This window comes from Nelumbo nucifera, chromosome 4 (genome assembly GCF_055504915.1).
Source record: "Nelumbo nucifera cultivar China Antique chromosome 4, China Antique-T2T, whole genome shotgun sequence".
Taxonomy (NCBI): Eukaryota; Viridiplantae; Streptophyta; class Magnoliopsida; order Proteales; family Nelumbonaceae; genus Nelumbo; species Nelumbo nucifera.
The window spans coordinates 85747912-85771374 of record NC_142652.1 but is presented as its reverse complement, the minus strand read 5'-3'; the positions used below and the strand labels follow the sequence as shown (position 1 = coordinate 85771374).

At 45.2% G+C, this 23463-nt stretch overlaps 1 protein-coding gene across 4 annotated transcripts; it reads right to left on the bottom strand.

Moving 5' to 3' along the window:
• Nucleotides 1-1145: 1145 nt before the first annotated feature.
• Nucleotides 1146-22021, bottom strand: LOC104585760 (putative indole-3-pyruvate monooxygenase YUCCA10). Of its 4 annotated transcripts, XR_016085541.1 has the most exons (6): nucleotides 21272-22013; nucleotides 20938-21171; nucleotides 11909-12031; nucleotides 8648-10745; nucleotides 8162-8559; nucleotides 7485-8077 (listed from the first exon to the last, which is right to left on the bottom strand). XR_016085541.1 is itself a non-coding variant. In XM_010242741.3 (5 exons), the coding sequence occupies exons 1-4, from the start codon at nucleotides 21881-21883 to the stop codon at nucleotides 10689-10691; spliced, it is 1026 nt and encodes a 341-aa protein (XP_010241043.1). In that variant the 5' UTR covers nucleotides 21884-22013; the 3' UTR covers nucleotides 1428-1543; nucleotides 10668-10688. The 4 variants fall into 4 exon arrangements, 3 of the variants coding, with proteins under 3 accessions (XP_010241039.1, XP_088759385.1, XP_010241043.1); XM_010242741.3 differs by lacking the exons at nucleotides 7485-8077; nucleotides 8162-8559 and adding an exon at nucleotides 1428-1543 and having other exon boundaries at nucleotides 10668-10745; XM_010242737.3 differs by lacking the exons at nucleotides 7485-8077; nucleotides 8162-8559; nucleotides 8648-10745 and adding an exon at nucleotides 1146-1543 and having other exon boundaries at nucleotides 21272-22011.
• Nucleotides 22022-23463: the final 1442 nt, after the last annotated feature.

Below are 23463 nucleotides of genomic sequence, written 5' to 3'. Positions count from 1 at the left end.
GGTTGACCCCCCCTATGGGTCCATCCATACTTCATTTATGTTTTGGCTCCCCTTATAACAACTTTCTGGCTCCGCCCCTGCCCTAGCGGCCTAGGCCCAATCAAAGATACAAGTCAAAATAGATACTGGACTACTGAAGACCAAGAAATTATGACTTCCTAATTGATCTTTCTCGAGCTAAATGGGGATATTGATCGAATTCAAAGGATGAACTGAGGCATGAGTTTAACATACAAGGGAGCTATTGATGATGTTTCTCTATTTACTAGATGAAGTGGATTGTGTTTTATGCGAGTTCATATCAGCTATCAATACATGGTGTCAATAATGTCCCAACCGGTCATTGCAGTTGTACATCGGGAACATCTCCCCATGAATGATAAGAGTGATATTCCCACAGTAAGCCTGCAATGGCTTAGTGGGACAAGATTGATAGCATTTTGTTGGTAACATATCCCTACCCATTTTCTGCAAGAAGAAAATGTGACAATGTTAAAACAAGTATGATTAAGGGCCAACTGAGTATCATGCTCTATATTAGAGGAAAGTAGACCACTTCAATAGGCTTGGGTTAATGTGGCTTTACCACTTAACCCGACCCACTGACATCCCTACCGTGAAGGGCAACTTAAAATGGTTAGACCCAAACAGTGATATTTAACATATCCCACACATTTTCTTCCAAGGAAGAAACAACACTAATATTTGAAACTAGTGTAAGGGCACATGGTATGCATAATGTGCAAATAAGAATGAAAAAGAGAGAGATGTTAACATTTTTTATGCAAATTTTTAAATAACTTTCATGACCTACATGAAAATTAAGGCAAGTATCCACGTTATGGATTTATTTGCTTTTGTAAGTTGTAAGTGCATCTACCCATGTTCTTTTATTTTCCAGGCAAATAAAACAATGATCGTTTTAGCCATGGTAAGCCATTATTAAAAGGGGCAATTCTGTCTCATCGCAACTTTCCCCTCCCCCCCCCCCTTTGGGTGGAAAAGTTATTTACCCACCTAGGAAATGGGTATCACTTACTCGACAGGTAAAATAAATTTTCCGTAAAACCCACATAAATCATAAAAAAGAGTATGGATATCTTGATCAATGGCTAGCATAAAGGAACATGCTATGCACTTCTAAATAAAGATAAGATAAACCTTATAGATATATAATATTTATTTAACTTTCATGATTTACACTAAAACCAAGGCATATATATTTGTTTTATATAGAATAGATACATAAATGTAGATGCTCTCAAAAGTGAAAAACACATCATAAAGTAAGACATGCCATGCTAACTCGACCCTGATTTTGCAATTTGATAAATATAATTGATCATCTACAAGCATGGTTCTTAGAAGCTGGGCTTTATAAGAATGACTTTATGTCATTAGCTATTTTCTGAGCATCAAAACCACATCCATATAATCCCTTTTTTGCCAGTCCAGCACAATACAAACCCTTTTTTCCCTTCCAATAATTAGGATTTTTGCTTCCATCCGCAAACCCATCTTCGTTGAGTAGGTGGTCTTCATCCTGAACAATATTAGAATAAACACGAGGGATCCACATATAACTATATAAGTATATAAAATGCTCTCTCTTTCTAAAAAAAATTGGACATTGATATTAGGGTCCATTTGTTTGTGATGAAGGAAAATTTGGCTCGACCTCGTAATCACCCAACACGTGGCAAATGCGAACTGTACAACAGCGTGATCGAGGCGCGAGCTTCGAAAGGAGGAACCAGCGGTCCGAACTCCCTGCAAGGAGCCCGAATTCCCCGCAAGGAGCCCGAGCCTTACAAACACAAAGGGAAACAACCTAAACTGGCATGTCCCATGGCAGTTCGGGATACATCTCTATCCGAACTCAAGACCACCTCGCTCACCACTCCAGCACTTCGCCCCCAGGACGCTGAACTGAACAACCGTACCATGCCTGACACCGAGGAAGTCCGTGTCTAGGGGCGGCGCACCTGACTGACTTAGGATCTAACGCTTGACAGCCACACTTTAACGGCCACCTGCCACCGCCACCTGCCACTGCCATCTCCAGTTGTAGAGACGGCTCCGACAAAGAGAGCAGTGGCGGTTCTGCCCCAGCAGAGGTGATGACACCCGAACTGGCAGGAGCGCAGAGATAATCATACCCGACCTGACAGAAGCTTAGGAGTGAGTGCACGAAGTGGTTATAAAAGGCTCCCTACCCCCCAAGAACAAGGTATGTGAACTTTGTGCCATCTGGTTTTATCTTGCCTTTGAGAGAATTCTAACTTGAGCTTCGGAGCATTCATACCGGGTTCCCCCCGGAGCTTCCTCATCTTCTCCGTTTCAGGCTCCCTGTATCTCCGCCCAGAGGCAGAATCGTTGACAGCTAGGACCAGCCGGATTGTGCACCATCAATTGGCGTCGTCTGTGGAAACGCTTATAAAAGCCTCCCTCTAAACTCTCATAACCTCTTTTCTCCAAAAGCTCCAACACTCATGGCTTCTTCCAGCAACGCCGGACATGGCACGGAGACAAACACCACCGGGGAACAACTTCAGGTCCCCATGGTGTGCGTCGGGCAGTTCACCATCCCCCTTCCGGTGGATGGGATCCCAAGCTTGAATGCGCCACAAATAGTGGCGCCCGTAAACCTTCCTGCCATGAGCATCCCCCTTCCACTCCCTATCGAAACAACCTTTACTGAACCAACTGCTGTCCCCCTAGCGACCTGCCAAAACCAGTTTGACGACCTGATGCAATGCATGCGGGCAATGCAAGCCCAAATGCAACAATTCCAGCAACATCAACTCCAGCAGCACCAAGTACTGCACCACCTCTCTCAACATCACTATCAGCAGCAGTTCCCCCAATTGCCCCTGAACCAGTCACTGCTTCCACCTCGGCACCCTGCTCTGAAGCCAGTTAAGGCTTCCCCTCAGGGTGGACGCCCTCGTCGAGGAGAAGCCTCCCAACCCCAGAACCCCCCCAACAGCCAGGTCTCATCCCCAGGCCGAAGGGAAAGAATCACTCCCGCCTTGCAACTCGTAGGCGGGTCTGGAACCTCACCCACAAAGTCAGCACCTCGGTGCTCCAAGCCTGAGTTCCCGCTCACAGAGAACCGATTCAGCGCCCTAGTAGCAGACTACCAACATTCTGGACCCATCGAGCTCAGCAACACAGAGGCCAGCAGCGCCAGTACCAGGCCCACTCAACAACGAAGGCGCCGACGAAGTCACCGAACTGCCACCCGTGTCCTGCCCGAACTTAGAGGTAAGGAAGAGACGAGCTCGGACGGAGTAAAAGCTGCCCCGATTCTCTCAGTTCCTTCCCCCCTCGCATCAGAACTCCTGGCATTGGACAAGTATGATGGGTATGATGGGTCCTTTGACCAGAGACTTCAAGCTTCCACCATTGGACAAGTATGATGGGTCCTTTGACCCCAACGACCACGTCGATGCTTTCCAGTCCCAAATGCACCTCGCCAGGGCCAGTGAATCATGCATGTGTGTGGCCTTCACCACCACCTTCAGGGGGGTGGCCCACACATGGTACAAGAACCTAGCCCCAAGGTCAATAAGAAGCTGGACCCAGTTCGTGCAGGTCTTCACCGCGCACTTCGTTACCAGCAAGCGGTGCCCCAGAACTGAGGAAAGCATCTTCGGAGTAGTCCAGAGAGAAGGAGAATCCATCCGGGGCTACATCAAGTGGTTCAATGAAGCGTGCCTGCAGATACCATGATTAGACCCCGCAGTTCAGCTCGCGGCGGTCAAGAGAGGAGTAGCGCACAAGGAGTTTAAATGGCACATGGTAGCCAGCCATCCCGCGACCGTGGCTGAATTCCTCAAGCTCGCAGACAAGTTCATGAGAACAGAGGAAGAGATCAACCAAATAACCGAAGGTGGGGTCGAGAAAAGGAAAAGAGAGGGTGAACCCTCCAACCCAGGCAACAGAAGAAACCTGGCCCGGGAGGCGAAGCCAAGCCAACTGTCCCGAGCACCATTAGCAGTTCGAACGGATTATACGCCGTTAAACACGAGGCAGACTGAGATCTTGATGACAATCAAAGACGCCCCATACGTCAAGTGGCCACCTCGCCTAAAAGGGAATCCAAACGAGAGAAACAAAAATCTGTACTGTAGTTTTCATAGAGATCACGGTCACAGTACCGAACAGTGTAATAATCTCCGGGACGAGATAGAGGGACTCATCCGTTGCGGATACTTAAAAAAATTTGTACAGCATAATAACAATAATAACAATAAGGCGAGTCGGCAAGGGGAAAACGAAAAGGACGCCCCCGAATCCAACAGCAGACCAGCCGAAGCGTTGCCACAGCCTCCGGAAGAAAGGCCAGTTCGGGGAACCATCCATGTGATAGTGGAAGGTTCGGTGGTAACAGGGTGTACTTCGACAGCAGCCCGAACGTCCGTTCGCGAGGCAGCCCGAGAAGAACAGAACCATCCAAAGAGGCCGGAGATAGAAGAAACAATCTTCTTCACGGAAGACGATGCGCGAGGTGTCCACTACCCCCACGATGACGCGCTCGTCATAAAACTAAGGATCAGCGACTTCGAAGTCAGGCGCGTACTTGTGGATTCGGGTAGTTCGGCGGACATCCTCTTCAAGTCGGCATTTGACCAGCTACAGTTACGGAGAAGCGAGCTGAAGCCCGCAAGCACTCCCCTGGTGGGCTTCAGCGGAGAAGAAGTCAGGCCCATCGGAAAGATAACAATACCTGTGGAAGTCGGCACATGGCCTTGTGCGGTCAGACTCAACCACGATTTCCTGGTGGTCGCAACCCCCCCCCCCCCCCATACAATGCCATAATAGGGCGGCCAATTACGCATATCCTGCGGGCAGTGGCCTCCACCTACTATTTGACAATGAAGTTCCCTACAGACTTCGGTGTGGGGGTAGCGCGGGGCGACCAGCTTGAGTCCTGCAAGTGTTATGTTGCCTTCCTGAAGGGAAAAATCAAGGCAACCAACGACCTTGAACTGGAACGGCCTACGGAGCAAGGCGAGGAACGAGCTTCGCCCACAGAGGAAACAGTAGCAGTCCCGACTTTGGCTACAGACCCAGCTCGCACACTACAGATCGGTGCTTCCGTCGAGGAACCACTACGAACCAAACTGGTGAGTTTCTTACTTCAAAATTTATATATTTTTGCCTGGTCCGCGGCCGACATGTCCGGTATTGACCCCAGCCTTATAACTCACAAACTTAATACTGACCCTGTAGTCAGACCTGTTAGACAGAAGAAACGCAACTTAGCCCCAGAACGCAGGTGGGCGGTCGACGAGGAAATCGAAAAGCTCCTCGCAACAGGTTTCATAAGGGAAGTTCATTACCCAAGCTGGGTAGCCAACCCAGTGCTGGTGAAAAAGGCAAACGGCAAGTGGCGCATGTGCGTCGACTACACCAACCTAAACCGAGCTTGCCCAAAAGATTGCTTCCCCCTCCCCAGGATTGACCGCCTAGTGGACGTGACCTCGGGACATGAGTTGCTAAGCTTCTTGGACGCCTACTCGGGCTACAACCAAATCAGGATGGACCAGTCCGATGAGGAAAAAACAAGCTTCATAACCAAGTTCGGCCTGTACTGCTACAAGGTCATGCCCTTCGGATTAAAAAATGCCAGGGCGACCTTCCAAAGACTTGTAAATAGGCTGTTTCGGCCCTTAATTGGCACGAAAATAGAGTGTTATGTAGACGACATGGTCGTCAAGATGCAGTTTTCACATGAATTAATACAGGACTTAGTTTCTGTCTTCCAAATCCTGCGTCGATTTAGCATGAAACTGAACCCTAACAAATGTGTCTTCGGTGTCACCTCAGGCAAGTTCCTAGGGTACATTGTCAACCGGCGCGGTATTGAGGCCAACCCGGACAAGATAAAGGCCATCCTAGATATGAGACCACCCCGGAAAGTAAAAGAAGTTCAGAGGCTAAACGGCCGTATAGCTGCTCTGAGCTGCTTCATGTCCAAGTCAACAGACCGCTGCCTACCTTTCTTCAAAGCAATCAAAGGTAAAGGGTTTGAGTGGACCCGAGACTGCCAGCTCGCGTTCGACGAGATAAAAAGCTACCTCGCTAGTGTGCCAACCTTAGCCCGACCCGAGGAAGGCGAAGTCTTGGAACTGTACCTCTCAGCAAGCGACGAGGTGGTCAGTTCGGTACTAATAAAAGAAGATCGGGTCCAACGACCCATCTATTATGTTAGTAAAATCTTGCAGGGAGCAGAGACAAGGTACCCACAGATAGAAAAGCTAGCATACGCACTGGTGATAGCAGCCCGGAAACTCCGCCCATACTTCCAGGCTCACACTATCATCGTCCTGACTGACAAACCTTTGAGGCAAGTTTTACTCAAGCTCGAGGTTTCCGGTCGACTGACAAAATGGGCCATCGAACTCAGCGAGTACGACCTCCAGTACAAGCCATGAACTGCTATTAAGGCCCAAGTCTTAGCAGATTTTATCATTGAGTGCACGTTTAGCCTCGAAGCCCCTAGGCCGGCCGAGCCCAAGGTCCCCAGTTCAGGCGAGCCCGGAGCTTCCAAGCCAATAGAGTCTGAACCCTGTGAAGTAGCAGCCAGTGTGGCATCTCTCCTAGTTAGGCCAAACGCGAACTGGGATGAGGAGCCCTGGATCCTTCACGCAGATGGCTCCTTGAACCAGCAGGGCAGCAGGGCTGGAATAGTGCTACGCGGCCCGAGTGGCACGAAATTGGAATACGCACTACGCTTTGAGTTCGCGGCATCCAACAACAAGGTGGAGTACGAGGCACTGATAGCTGGGCTGAACCTACCAAGTGTTCTATGGGCTCACCGAACCACGGGAAAAACCGCCACAGGAGAGACCCCCTTTAACCTCACCTATGGCACCGAAGCAGTAATCCCGGCGGAAATCAAAATACCTACACTACGACTAGAAGCATATGACGATCAGACAAACGGAGATGAGTTGCGCACCAACCTCGACCTACTGGATGAAGTAAGAGACCTCGCACACATCCGAACAACGGCCTACCAGCAAAAAGTAGCTCGGTACTACAACGCCAGAGTAAAAGAAGCGGAGCTTCTGCGTCGGCGTGGGCAAACTCGGACCAAATTGGGAAAGACCCTACAGAGTAAAGAAAGCACTCGGGGGGGCATACGAGCTTGAAACCTTAGAGGGTAAGCAAGTACCCCGAGCATGGAACATCGTCAACTTATGGCGATACTACCTATAGACCACCAAGCGAAGTGGATAAAATCGCCACCAAAGCCTAAGGGCTAGGATGCCGAGCTAACGAAGGAACCTCGGCACAGGCAAGCCAAGAAAAGTCAGCCAAAGGCAAAACGGAGACAACGAACTAATAGGGACGTCGGCATCTCAGAGCACCAAAACAGGCCGCGCGAAGTGCGGTAACCTGGGCAGGAAACCGACCGGACGTATGGTCAGTTTGCCAAATACGTTCAGTTCGGGGGAAAGAACAACTAATACTTAAACCGAAAAGAAAGTCATTCCATTTCAAAATAAGGGAGTATATTTCAAAAAAAAAAAATTTACAGGCCCGGAGCTATTTCCTCATTATCAGAAGGCACTTCAACAACACCCGAAGGTCCCGCCTCGCCCTCGGAATCTGGCTCACCATCTGCAGAATTGACCATCTCCTGAGTTATGCGCGAAGTGGATATGGCACTGATATCAAGCTCGGGGTATGTATTCCGGATCATCCACCAGCTTAGCTTGAAACCCCTTCGGTACGAATCCACAATCAGGTCGTCAAAGTCCGGCGAGGTGATGTACTCATCGACGGCCTTCTTCTTGGCATCTTCAATACCTTGAGAGAAGATCTGCGTCCTCTCCCTAATGTCCTCCTGAAGATATTCGACCTAATGCTGCAAATCCAGCCTCAAGTCCGCCATATGTTTCACTACGACTCCCATGGCCTCGGCATCTCTTTGAGACCTCGCCTGCCTGGACTGTGCAACGCGAGCAGCCGCCTCAGCAGCATGAAGAGCCTCTTCGGTAGCTCGCGCCTGCCTCGAGCTCCTTTCCACCTGGGCCGCCAAGGCGTGAGTAGAAGATTTCACCTACCGAAAGGAAAGAACAAGTGATTAAAAGAACGATAGCAAGAAGGATAAAAGCAGAAGAGCTCAATAAAAAGTCTGACATACCACCATGGCATGAGTAACAGCACGACAGGCCACATAGTGCAGAGGGAGATCAGTCCACGCCATGACCTCCTCGGGAAAAATGGCCTCCTTACTCTTTTGAAGAGCGTGGGTCGGCGACAACACACTCCTAAATTCCCTTGGGGGCCCCGAGCCCGAGGGCCCAGCTCGCGTATAAGCAGACCCAGAGTAGGTGGGAGCCCCTGTGTAAGTAGTTTCAGCATACGGGCCCCCTGCCACTTCTTGCATTGGAGGAGCCATCTCGGGCTCCCTGGGCGGATCCTCTGACGGGTAGTCTGGAACCTCAGGCTCTGCATCCTGGGGCAGCTCGGTGCGAGTTCGCTTGGCAACTCACTTCCTCCTCTTCATGCCTTGAAACAAGTGCCCACCATGGATCCCTCCTGAGTCCATCACACATGCAAAAAAGAGTTCGGCATCAGAAGAAAGCAAGAGACAGAGCAAAATAGAACCTCTAAGTAAGGAACCTACCTCAGGCCGGCCGCAATGAGCTTGGCCTCCGTCAGATACTGTTGGCACTTTAGCCCAAGCCGCGCCCATTGCTGGAGGCCCTTTGCCGTCTCCTTGTCAAGCGTAACCCCGGAGTTAGGGGCGGCCATCCCCCACCCGGTCAGAAACGGCCACCCCAGCACATTTTGCACCCCAAAGTAGTCCCGCTTCCACGCCGGGACCTTATTAGGAAGCTCATGTAAAAGCTTACAACCCGGGCGAGGAGACAGGTAGTACGCTCGCCTACGCCCGGGGAGGAGACCCGCTTGCTTCTTAAGCATTAAGATGGTAGAGAAGATCTCCAAGTCTAAAGAAAAGCCCTGTTCGCAAAATAGGGAGATTGTCCCCACCAAATTACGAATGGAGTTCGGGTGAAGCTGGCCGACTGTAACGCCGAAGTGATTCAAGACCTCGACAAGGAAGGGATAGAAAGGCAATCGCAGCCCTGCAGCGAGCTGCTCCCGGAATATCACGATCTCATCAGGACCGTGTTCCCAAGGAAAGCTACCCGAAGGTATGAAATAAGCGTACTCCCCGGGCAAATTATAATAGGTAATAAGGGATTGGAGCCCCTCTAGGGTCATGGTCGAGGGGCCAAACTTGTCTAACGACCGACCCCGACGAGAGGTGGACGCCAAACTACCCGAGGCGACTCGACCAACGGGTTTGAACTCTTCCTCGAGCTCTACCTCCGGCTCGCTAGAACTATCAGGGGATGCAACTCGGTTCGTGGAACCTGCATCTGACTCACCGGAAGAACCGCCTGATCTATGCAAGCTTGAAATCGAGGAAAGAAGGTGGATTCCAGGAAGGTACTCACCCGGATAAGAGCTTGAACGAGCAAAAAACCTTGAACGCGAACTGAAAGCCTGGACGCAAGCTAAAACCTGGACGCGAGCTCAAGAGGCAACGCAGAAGTGACAAAGCGACTAGGGTCCCCCACTATTTATAACCACAGTGACCGAGAAGCAACGGCGCAGATCAAAGCCGATCCAACGGCCTGCAGTCGCGCTGACCGCACATCCCCTGAGACCGAGATGTAATTGGCGCACATCTTTTTGAAACTGACAGAACGCCAGCGCACGTCTCCTCACGTTAAAGGCGGCAGCGCTACGTTTTCAAATTTGAAAAGACGCCTGCTGTCACGTCTCCCAGCGGCGCGCTTTTTCAATTTTTAAAAATAAAGAGCGCACTACCACATCTGTCAGCATTTTCGGCGCGTTTCCTACACTATCAGTCAACCAAGATTCGAGGTACGAGACAAATCCACTAACCAGCTCGCGAACTCCCCGCGCCAAGGCAAGGCCCTTAGCACGAGGAGTGGGGGGCAATTGATGAAGGAAGATTTGGCCCGACCTCGTAATCACCCAACATGTGGCAAAGGCGAATTGCACAACAACACGACTGAGGCGCGAGCTTCGAAAGGAGGAACCAGCGGTCCGAACTCCCTGCAAGGAGCCCGAACTCCCCGCAAGGAGCCCGAGCTCTCTCTTTGGCCCCGAGCCTTACAAACACAAAGGGTAACAACCCGAACTAGCTTGTCCCATGGCAGTTCAGGATACACCTCTATCTGAACTCAAGACCACCTCGCTCACCACTCCAGCACTTCACCCCCAGGACGCCGAACTGAACAACCGTACCATGCTTGACACCGAGGAAGTCCGTGTCCAGGGGCGGCGCACCTGACTGACTTAAGATCTGACGCTTGATAGCCGCACTTCAACGGCCACCTGCCACCGCCACCTGCCACTGCCATCTCTAGTTGTAGAGACGGCTCCGACAAAGAGAGCAGTGGCGGTTCTGCCCCAGTAGAGATGATGACACCCGAACTGGCAGGAGCGCAGAGATAATCATACCCGACCTGACAGAAGCTTAGGAGTGAGTGAACGAAGTGGTTATAAAAGGCTCCCTACCCCCCAAGAACAAGGTATGTGAACTTTGTGCCATCTGGTTTTATCTTGCCTTTGAGAGAATTCTAACTTGAGCTTCGGAGCATTCATACCGGGTTCCCCCTGGAGCTTCCTCATCTTCTCCGTTTCAGGCTCCCCGTATCTCCGCCCAGAGGCAGAATCGTTGACAGCTAGGACCAGTCGGATTGCGCACCATCAATTTGCAATGAAAGTGTTAAACAGATACAGGTTTTATACCAATTCAGTTTTGTATTTATTTATTTGTAGTACAAATACAAATGTGTACAACACAAATATATATAAAACCCTAATACAAAGCCTAATGGATCAGTCTGGAAGGAGTACAAATACAAATATGTAGAGTGCATATCGTTATATTTTGTATTATTTTAGAAAGGTTAAAATATTATTTTGTATTGCACAAAATAAGTGCATATCCTTATTTGTACTGCACAAAACCTTGTAACTTGTATTATTTTGTATATATTTGTACTGTAATATTTGTATTTGTACTCTTTCCAAACAGAGCCACTCTTTCCAAACAGAGCCAATGGCTCGGTTTAGAAAGAGTAAAATAGAAATATGTACACTGCAAGTACATAATAAATAATACAAAATACAGGGCTTTGCATTCTACATGTTTATATTTGTACTCCTTCCAAAATGAGCCTATGATTTTGCACTCGTATCTAATTAATGCAAAACTTGTACTCTTTGTTTCATTTGCATTCACTTGCATAGCAAATTTTGCATTCCAAAAAATGATGTAAAATTTGCACCACCTTCCTCTCTCATGAACAAATAAAATGATCCACATCATCTTTCTTCTTACCTTGTTCATAGACAAGTAGTTCTCTTTTTACCTACAATCTCTTTCTTATGAGTTGTAGACAACATTTTATTTCTCATGAACAAATAAGACAGTCAAATATGAAGTAAAGTAAACTAGATTTCATATTAGGCCTATTTTGCACTCCCATGCATTTATTCATTTGCACCGTAAACAAACTGAAATAGGAGGATTATTTGTTTGAGAGTGAGATAGAAAGCCATATGGCATGATCCCCACTTTATATGAAAGATAATTTAGGTAGGTGGAAAGTGGTGCAAATTTAAACTAATGCAAAATTTATGCTATCAATGAGTCCAAATGAGACAAAATAAAAAAAAAAACTTTTCATCAGAAAAAAATGCAAATCATACAAAGGAATGCAAAATTGAACCAGGTGCCAAATTTGCATCCATTCCAGATTTGCAATGCAAACAAACAGAGCAGTCCAAATTTGCAAACTTGGTTGAGGGAAATAAGACATGAGAAATGGTCGTCACCTACCTTGAGCCATTTGTTTGTAGATCTTTTAAACCCCGTAGCTAATATTATTGCGTCGAACTGGTATAATTTCCCATTCGTTAAGATCACCTCATCACCCTTTATGCTTGCTATTGAAGGCAAAACCTATTACATCATCAAATCAAGGTTGAATTACAAAAGCCAACACAAAGGAAAACCATTGGTAGGGACAAAGATCAAATTTAAATGGGCCTACTTATCAGCTTGCACACAATTTAAAAGGACAAGTTTCCAACTCGAAACAGGCTTAGATGTCAATGGATCGATTCACACAGGCAGATGGCTAGGCCTGTGTGAATGATATCCGAAAATTCGCAGCCCGATCCGATTATCTGGATTCAGATGATGTGTTTATATAATCAAATCAGTTTTAGATTTTGTAATTTGTATTTAATTAATAATTAGATTAGATTTGGATTTGACTTCATTCGATCTAATTAATCTGATCTTGGTCATATTATAATATTTATTAATTTTAATATATAAATTTTACATTAATTTATTACAAGTAAAAGTTGAAAAATATTTTTTTTATTCTAAAAAATTAAAGTAAAATCGGATTAAATCTGAATCCAATCCAATTCTATTATGATTCGAATTCAAATCCAATTTTAGATCAAATTCGAATGTCAATTTTCAATAATCAGATCAAATTCAGATTTTGCTAAAACCAATCCAATTGCAACCTTACAGAAGGCTAAAAGTCACTAATCAGGTTGATTTCTTTAATAAGCAATCTCTTGGACTAAATGAAAAGCTCGTAGATTTTATAGCCTAATAGCCATGAGTGGAAGGCATGGCCCCAAAACCCATCCATAAGGGTTTGAAAAGCCGGAAAGCAAGCAACCTAGAATTCTCTAGAAGTTAGCTCCATAAATATAATGGAAGGCTGATTACCAAGTAGTTCAGTCGGCTATCTCTTTACGAGCTGTATTTTTTACCCACAAACTTTCTTGCATCATTACCCACAGATACTACAGCCACACATTGGGAATATCTTCATTACCATTCATGACAAGATGTTCCTAATGAAAAGTATGGTTATATTCTATGAGTAGGGATGCGTGAATTTGTGGATAGGAGATCCCTTTTTACCTGAAAAAAGGGTCGGTCACTTGGCATCCCTCTCTGAAGAGAAGCAGGTTCAAACCATGGAAGCATTCAAGTATAGACTCTCCATATAGTGACTAGTGAACTAGCTGTGGGTGGGGAGTGTTGGGATATCCTACCCACACCCCACTATAACTGTACATTGAGAAGGAGAACATCTCTCATATTTGCATGTTATCATTCATGTATAATGTTTTTGAGGCTGCTTTTGTAAACAATGCAAATATGTAGAGTGTAAAACGGTTTATATAAATTACAAAGGACCCATTTGGCATGTCTTTTCATGCAGCCTTTTGGTTGTTTACAAGTTAGAAAGACATATTTTCGGTCTATTCTCGTTTAGCTCGTGAAAGATATAGCCACCAAAAGATAGTGTGTCGAAAAAACGCGAGAAGCCCATTTCGGGCTGATTTTGGGAAACTTCAAATGAAGCTTCCTGCGTCTTTCGCATTTTAATCTCGATGGAAAGACGCAGGCAGACGCACAGAAAGATGCACGTTTGCCAAACTGTCTTCGGGCGGCACAGATCTTATGTCAAAAGCTCAATGCATCTTTTGACTGTCAGAGCTACAAGAAGATCTTCTCAAAAAGATGTGCCAAATAGGCTCAAAGTTAGGTTAATTTTGCACTGACAAATTTACCTTCTTACCAAATAGATTTTTAGTTGTAGTTGATGCAAATACAAATTCCAATAAAACATATGTCTTTTTTTTATCAAAAGCCCACTTGAATACAAATTTACTTCTTTTCTGTTGATGTACTTTTACATCTTATTATCAATGTAAATATGCATTGAAAAATGTGTTTTCTGCCATTTGTCAATGTATAAATATAATATTGCCAAACACAAGCAAAAATGAACCAGAGTACAAGTTTACCCTGAATCGAGATTTACACTCCATTTGCATCGTTTCCAAATACAGCCTAATATACAGCTGTAATGTCATGTGGATAGGTGTGGATAGAGCTACAAGTCGGGCCGGGTTAGGTTGGGTTGAGGCCAACCCTAACCCTAACTAATTCCTTCAACCCTAACCCAACCCGATGTCAACTTCGGGTTGGGCCCAACCCAACCTTCCCATACCTTAAAATGTAGTAGAAAAATAAGTATTTATTTATCATGAGTTATGACTTATGATAGAATTTTTATCAAAAATATAAATTCATGAAATCAACAATAATGAAACATAAAATTATGGAAATAAAATCACTAATAACAACTCATAGGATCAAGCAAATAATTTAAATCTATTTGATAGGTCACACATAAAAATTATAAAACAAAAGGAAAAGACAACTAGTCAAGTACATGTGAATAACTTAAAGAAAGGCATGATAGTATGTAGGGGGGCTATACAACTATCATGCATCTAAACAAATCAATGTATGTTATATATATATATATATATATATATATATATATATATATATATATGACATGTAGTAGAGTTGTAGACTAGTAGTCTAGTACTATAGGGGGTCAGGTTCGGGTTGCCCGAGGGGTCAACCCTAACCCTAACCCAATCATCAACCCAGCCTTGGGTTCGGGCCAACCCAGCCCTAGGTGTGGATAGGATTCTTATGAGTAAGGAGATCTGAATTGGGGTGAGGGATTTGTTAAAAGCCGGGCCGAGTTCAAATCTTGGAAGCATAGACTCCATATAGTGAATGCCAATGAGCCTGTATGTAAATATATGTTGCCATCACTAATCCATTGACCCATTAACTGGGGTATGGTGTGTAACAACCCACCCCTACGTGGCCAAACAGAAATAGCTTGGTGAATATTTTTGGGTTTCTTGCAGATAAGGGCAACTTTTTGCCCTGAATATCAATAAAAGATAATATTTTTATAAAATAACAAAAATAGGGTAGCTTTTTTGAAAAATATAAAGGAAGGATAATAACATTATTCATTGTCTTCCTCTGCGTCTGTATTTATCCTGAACCTCACAACTGAATCGGAGCCAACCACGGATCCGTCCAAAACAATGTAATCACATGTGTTCCTCATTAATGCACAACACCCTTGACCAATTAAACGATCTTACCCGTTTGAGCTTCAAACCCTTACTAAACCCTGGAGCAGCGAACCGCTATATTCATCCTGAACCTCGTCAGCGGCAAGGACCTCCTTGAAACCGCTGTATTCATTCTCCTTGAAACCGCTGTATTGGAATTCGTCATGGACTAGGAAATTTGCATGCATTAGGAACTCCTCTCATGCATGCATGTTTCTTATCCTCAGTGAGTCTCCTACTCCTAAATTTCAGGCAGATTGTATGTATATATATAATATATGGTTGTGCCTTGCATAATGGAGAGAAACGAGACACAAAGATTTTCACATGGTATCAGAGCGGCTTCCTGGGTGCCTTTCCTCCCGTGGACTTGCGAGCAGAGCCATCTCTCAGTCTTTGGAAACACCAGCTGCAGGCCCTCTCACCACGGATCCTACGAGTCAACTGGATGTCCTTGGGCATGATCGTGACTCGCTTGGCATGGATGACATAGAGGTTAGTGTCTTCAAACAGTCCCACTAGGTATGCCTCGGCCGCCTCCTGCAAAGCCAACACAGCGTGGCCTTAGAAACAGAGATCCGTCTTGAAGTCCTGAGCGATTTCACGAACAAGCCTCTAGAACGGAAGTTTCTTGATGAGGAGCTCCATAGTCTTCTAGTACTTACGAATTTCACGGAGAGCAACAGTTCCTGGATGGTATCTGTGAGGTTTCTTCACACCTCCAGTGGTCAGTGCAAATTTACGAGTTGCCTTGGTAGCGAGCGGCTTCCTGGGTGCAGCAGGATCTGCCTCCACCGCTGGCTCCAACTCTTAACGAGGACGACAGTAGGGGTGATCTTCAAGCTAGGGGCTTCGACGGTGTAGAACTCCAACATATTGCTTCTGCTCCTGCCACCGCCGACCGCCGTAGCACACTGCACAGAGGTGCGGCCAAGTCTGCACTCTGCAATCCTTTAGTTCAGTCTTCGTCTTCAAGATTTCTTACCTTCTCAGTCTGCATCTGCAATCTTCACTCGATCGACAGTAGGGGCGATCTTCAAGCCAGGAGCTTCGACGGTGTAGAACCCCGACATATTGCTTTCGCTCCTGCCACTGCCGACCGCCGTAGCACACTGCACAGAGGTGCGGCTCAGTCTGCACTCTGCAATCCTTCAATTCAGTCTTCATCTTCAAGATTTCTTACCTTCTCAGTCTGTGTCTGCAATCTTCGTTCGATCGACAATAGGGGTGATCTTCAAGCCAGGGGCTTCGACGGTGTAGAACCCCAACATATTCCTTCCGCTCCCACCAAACCCGAACTGATCCTTTTTGGCTTCCGGTGTAGATCCACGTGGCGCTATGCCGACGACACCTGGCCGACCAGACATTGAAGACGAAGCCTGAGACTATGACGCACCTCTGGCCATTACTATTTGTTGTAGCGGACAGGCTGATAGAGACATGTTTCCTAAAGTTGAGTAGTTGAGCAGTTGCTGACGAGTCTTGCTGATCGGTCACCATGGCTGTCAACAACGACAGGAACGGTGAGAGCTCAAGTAAGTCGGTATGATGGGGAGACAGACCCTGTGTTACGTCGACCAGGGATGGAGCTGGTCGAGGAAAATGGGGTGGACCCTCTGGCGGACGTGACCGAGGTTCAGCAAAAACTTATGATGTTCAATCATCAGCAGGGCGTGAGGTGGGTGCTAATGTAGCTGTGACTGATAGAGACAGGACCGGAATAAACGGGCTTAATAACGAGTAGTGGCAGTCTCTTGTAAGGATGCTCGATGCTTACAAAACCAGGACTAATGAAAAACTCTCTGGTAAGAAAAATTCTACTGATTGGATAATTGATTCTGGGGCGTCGCACCATATGACTGGAGAAATTAACTTATTGATGGATGCACGGAATATTACACTGTGTCCGGTGGGACTTCCCAATGGGAAGCAAACCACTGCAGTGAAGGAAGGGACTTTACATTTGGGTGGAAATATTTATCTGCATCATGTGCTTTTTGTACCAAGAATGAACTGCACCCTTATTTCCGTAGCAAAATTATTGCAAGAGATAAAATGTACTGTCACTTTTACTGACAAGCTATGTGTGATATAGGACCAAACCTCAAGGATTCTGATCGGCGTGGGTGAGCAGTGTGATGGGGTCTATCATTTTAGAGGAGCAGCACCGGTTCGGGCGAATAGAACAAGAGGTATGGATGAATGGGAGTTATGCCATCGCAGATTAGGACATTCGTCTAAATAGATATTATCTTTTCTCCCTAAAGTAGATAAATTAAATAGTAGAATTGAAGGAGATAAGCCATGTGATGTTTGTTACAGAGCAAAACAAACATGGGAAATTTTTCCTGAAAGTAAACATAAAGCTAATGGTTGTTTCTCTCTAATTCATTGTGATACATGGGGCGCCTATAAAGTACCAGCCTCTTGTGGTGCAGTTTACTTTCTAACCATTGTTGATGATTATTCTTGTGTTGTGTAGGTTTACTTGTTACTGGAAAAAAAGTGAAGTAGCACATATTATTGAGAAATTTTGTGCCATGGTAGAACGTCAGTTTGGCAAGCAAGTCAGGACTGTTCGAAGTGATAATGGAACAGAATTTAAAAGCTTGAAATCATACTTTGAGACTCATGGCATTCTGCATCAAACTTCGTGTATTGGGACACCGCAACAAAACGGCCGGGTGGAGAGAAAACACAAGCAGGCTTGCCCATTGGTTTTTGGGGGGAGTGTGCCTTAACCGCCGGATACATGATAAATAGGACACCTTCTTCTGTACTTGGCGGGAAGACTCAGTATGAGGTACTGTTCGGGACGCCACCTCAATACGAGCACATGAGAGTATTTGGCTGTCTCTACTATGCTCATTGGAGTCCTCGAGACAAGGATAAGTTTGGAGAAAGGAGTAGGAAGTGTGTTTTTGTGGGTTATCCCTACGAAAAGAAAGGTTGGCGCGTATATGACGTTCAAAGAGGTGAATATTTTGTCTCCCGTGATGTAGTCTTCCATGAGAATATATTTCCATATGTCACTGGTTCAGAAGCCACTCTGGGAGACAAAACTGGCCTAGCCATTGCACTAGTTGATGCCGGAGTTCATGATGATGTTGTACACAGCCACAGAGGGAATAAAGACAAGGGGAGTGATGCAGCCGACATCTGTGATAGGGGGAGCCTTGAGAATAATGATGATGGAAGAGAGGAGGAGCATGGAGAAGAAGAGAGTGTGCAGGAAGTGGGAATTGATGGTAGTGAGGACAGAATTAATGTGGATCCAGCACCACAAACGGCACCAGAAGAGCAACTTGGTAGGGGACATCAGCATCGCACATCGTCTGTTTTGTTGAAGTCCTACGTGACCTACACTGCTCAACGCTTAAAAGGCCCCATTCACACTCAAGCCAACTCTAAATCAGACTCCTCAAGTATGACTCCCTATCCCATAGCGAATTATGTGACATGTACTAATTGCTCTACTAGGCATCAAGCTTTCTTAGTTGCAATCACTGTAGGAGTCGAGCCCACCAGCTTTTCTAAGGCAGTGAAAAGTGAGAAATGGAGGGAATCTATGAGGAAGGAAATCCAGGCTCTGGAGGATAATGGTACTTGGACATTAGAAACTCTACCTCCCGGGAAAAAGGCAATAGGGAGTAAATGGGTTTATAAGATCAAATATAATTTAGACGGGACGGTTAAACGACATAAGGCTCGGCTAGTTATTCTTAGGAATAGACAGGTTGAGGGGTTAGATTATAATGAAACTTTTGCTCCTGTGGCCAAAATGATGACAGTCTGCACTTTCCTAGCCGTGGCAGCCGCTAAGAATAGGGAGTTGCATCAGATGGATGTACATAATGCATTCTTACATGGGGATTTGGATGAGGAGGTATACATGCAGTTGTCGCCAGGTTTCGCATCTAAGGATCGAACAAAAGTGTGCAAACTGAAGAAATCTCTTTATGGATTACGTCTAGCTCCCAGATGCTGGTTCTCGAAATTAACAACGGCCTTGATACAGTTCGGGTTTGTTCAATCGTATCCGGATTACTCTTTGTTCACTTATTTCAAACACAATGTTCGTCTGCACGTGCTAATATATGTTGATGATTTGATTGTTGGGGGAAATGATACTGTAGCCATTATGAAATTCAAAGAGTATCTCAGTCGATGCTTCCATATGAAAGATCTGGGACCACTCAAATATTTCCTAGGTATTGAAGTAGCTCGTGGTCATGAGGGAATACATTTATCTCAACGGAAGTATGCCCTGGACATTATCTCGGAATGTGGACTATTAGGAGCCAAACCAGCGTTACTGCCCATTGAACATAATCATCATCTTGTGCTGGCCAAGGGCACTCTAATGGACAATCCGAATTAATACCAAAGACTAGTAGGGCGGTTGATATACTTAACCATCACACGACCTGAGCTCTATTGTGTTCATATTCTGGCCCAGTTCATGCAAAGCCCGCGACAAGAACATTGGGAGGCAGCTCTGCGTGTAGTGCGATATATGAAAGGGTATCCTGGACAAGGTATAGTATTGCGTTCCGATAGCGATCTGCGTTTGTATGCTTACTGTGACTCTGATTGGGCAAGTTGTCCGTTGTCACGATGATCGTTGACCAGCTATTACGTTCTGCTGGGGCAGTCACCAGTTTCTTGGAAAACGAAAAAACAACACACTGTGTCACGCTCCTCGGTAGAAGCAGAATATCGTTCGATAGCTGTGACATGCTGTGAATTGAAGTGGATGAAGAAACTTCTATTGTCCTTGGGAGTGGTGCATGACGAACCTGCGCAGTTATATTGTGATAAACAGGCAGCCCTGTATATAGCCGCGAATCTAGTGTTTCACGAGAGGACAAAGCATATTGAAGTCGACTGTTATTTTGTTCGTGATGAACTGCGGCATGGGAACATTGTTACTCGGCATGTTCGAACCACAGAGTAATTGGCTGACATCTTGACGAAGGCTCTTGGGAAAGAGAAATTCACCTATTTCCTTGGCAAATTGGGCATTCGGAATCTTCATGCGCCAATTTGAGGGGGAGTATTGAAATTCGTCATGGACTAGGAAATTTGCATGCATTAGGAACTCCTCTCATGCATGCATGTATCTTATCCTAGTGAGTCTCCTACTCCTAAATTTCAGGTGTAGATTGTATGTATATATATATATATATATGATTGTGCCTTACATAATAGAGAATAGAGAGAAACGAGACACAAAGATTTTCACACGCTGTATTCATCATGAACTGCTCCAATAAGGATTTAGTAAGGGTTTCAAGGCGGAGACAATCGCTATATTCATCTTTCGGTTTTTGTGTTGTGTTCGTGGCACAATGGAGACAACCATATTCGTGTTTCGGTTTTCCTTCACCGGTACAAAAAGGGAATTCCGGCCTCCATCACCAAAGGAAGGGTAGGGGAAGACAATGAAAAGTATCATTGCCCTTCCTTGATATTTTTCAAAAAAAAAAAAAAAACTATCCTATTTTTATTATTTTATAAAAATATTATCTTTTATTCATATTTAAAACAAAAAATTGCCCTTTATCTACTACAACCCCGATATTTTTTCATTATCTTGAAAATGACAATTATGGATTGAAAATCATACTTTTTTCTTTTCTTCCATCTTCCGACGTTATTTTCGACCACATGGAAAGGGGCTATTCTTTTCATTTCTTTAGTCTTCACAAAAGAAGGAATTTTTTCCTTGTGGGGATTCCCCACCTTGCAATGACCCCTGGTCCCTGCTTGGTAAAATTACTAGAATATCAATGATATTTTGATAAATGGATTAAAGGCCCCGATGACCAAAACCGGTGCAATCACTCTCAAACTAGGCCTTAATGAATTATGAAGTACCTGAATCTTGCCGGACTTGATCATCTGAGCGGCTCCGACGTTGGTATTTGGATACTTGCCGTATGTCCTCGTCCAGTAAAACGGACCTTCCTCCGGCCGACGAAGCCCGTACTTGCTCAAGTCACCGTACAGAGACCTGCAGAGAGTGAGAATTAATGTATCCACCGCGTCAACGGGAAGGTACGCACTTAAGATCAACCCCAGGCTCAGCATGTTCTTAGAGAGAATGTGAAGCTGCAGAACTCGACTAATTAATCAGTCTCAAGACTTAATAATCAAGAATATATACAGAAAAAAAAAATCTTGGACTGATTCTTGAACTTGATTTGGTTACCGGGCTTCTAACAATAATGGAGGTCTTGGCACCAGCAGTAGCTGCATCGAAAGCGATTTCCATGCCGGAGTTCCCAGAACCAACGACCAAAACACTCTTGCCGCTGAACTTCGCCCCAGATTTATATTTGGTAGAATGAAGCAGCTCTCCTTTGAACGTGTCCAACCCTTCAATCTCCGGGACAAAGGGGTCGGAATTCTCGCCGGTCGCCACCACCAGAAACCTAGAAACGTAGTCCTCCGTCTCGCCGGAGACTGTATTCCTGGCCTTGACGTGCCATTTCTGGGTCGCTTGGTCGAAGGTGGCCGACTCGACGGATCGATGGTAGACTGGATTCACCTTGAAACGAGAGGCGTAGTCGTCCAAGTAACGGATGAAATCGCTCCTGGGTACATACATGGGCGAATTGGAAGGAAATGACATGTGGGGGAGCTCGCAGTATTGCTTGGGCAGGTGAATGTGGAGGCAATCGTAAGACTTGTTCCTGAATAGCGAACCTACACAGTCTTCCCTTTCCAGAACTATGTTCGGGACTGAGTGGAGGTTCAGGCACGCTGAGGTTGCCAGTCCCGCCGGTCCGGCACCCACAACGATTACTACTTCTTCCCTCATTTTTTTTCTTCTTCTTTTTTCCCAATAAACAAATTACAGCATATCACTTCGTTGGTCTGTCGGCTTTTGGGTAGGGACTAGGAAGTCTTGGGTGACTTGCCGTGCAATAGACTCCTAATTTCCTAGCCACTAGTAATCTATACACACTTGCCCACAGAACACTATTTACAAACATTATTCATGGAAAATATTCCCAATGCATGGTGGGATGTACCTGTGAGGTAATAGAAGATGTTCCTAATGCATGGTGAGATGTGTCTGTGAGGTTGGTGTAAGGTGTGCACCTCACAGAGAAGATCCCAATTCCCATGGTAACATGTAATAGGATGAAATGTTTCCCATGTGTGACTGTGGTATGTTGTGGGTAGAGCATTTGTGGGTATGAGATCCGGACTCCTGTGCAATAATGATAATAATGTCTATAATGATAGAGTTTTGACACAAACATATCTTGTGGGGTATGAGATCCGGACTCTTGTACAATAATGGTAATAATGTCTATAATGATAGAGTTTTGACAATAACCTCACATCATGTTTCAATTACACATCTGGAACATCTTCCATGCTTATATTATTCATGGGGAGATGTTCTCAATGCATCGTGGGATGTGGCTGTGAGGTCAATGTGAGGAGCATTTTGTGATGAACAAATCCCAATTCATAATGATAGGGCTCAAGCAAAAATTTGTGTGTGAGAGTTTCTGAAATCCAACCAACCTCACAACACATTTCAGCCATGCATCTGAAACATCTCCCCATAAATTAAAAATTTACTAGTACAAAATGTTCCATGCATGGCCAAAACATGCTGTGAGGTCAGTGTGAGGCAGGCTCTGTGAGGAGCAGATCCGATGTTTTATGTTGACGTGTCATTTGTTGTTCATGAATAAAACCAATCACATTGTCGAAGAATTTAGATTTGCTCCTCACAAAAAGTTTACCTCACACTAACCTTACAAGACATTTTAGCCATGCATTGCATGAATAACAATTTACAAGTACATATGTTCAAGATGTGTTGGGCACTCTGTGATTGTGAGAAGCAAATCCAGATTCAATGCCGATCTCCTTTTTTTTATTTTTCTATGGATTTTGATTACAATTATGCATAAAATTCCCACAGAGACGAAGGTAGACCCACCAAAAAAAATATATATTTTAGTTTTTCTAAGGATTCAATGCCGATCTCCTTTTTAGTTTTTCCAGAAAATATATTTTGAAATATTATATATAATATTAGCACTTTGACTTCATGTGCATTATGCAAGTTTGGATTTGGTTGAAACCCAAACCGACCCAAACTGACTCAAACAAACTAGGTCAGTTTTACTTAATAGAGGGTCGGTTTTGGATTGATCTATAGGTAACCCGACTAGGTCGGGTCGGTTGAAAAAACACTAGTAAACCGACCCAACCCGACCCGTGAACAGCCCTACATTCAATGCATTTGGATTAAACAGATATGGGTAGATATGTTCAAGGGTCGGGCTTTATATCAAACTTTGGGCTGTTGGGCTATATCCATTTAAATTTTGACGAAAGTTAAGCCCAAGTCCAACCCATGAACAGGTTTAATTA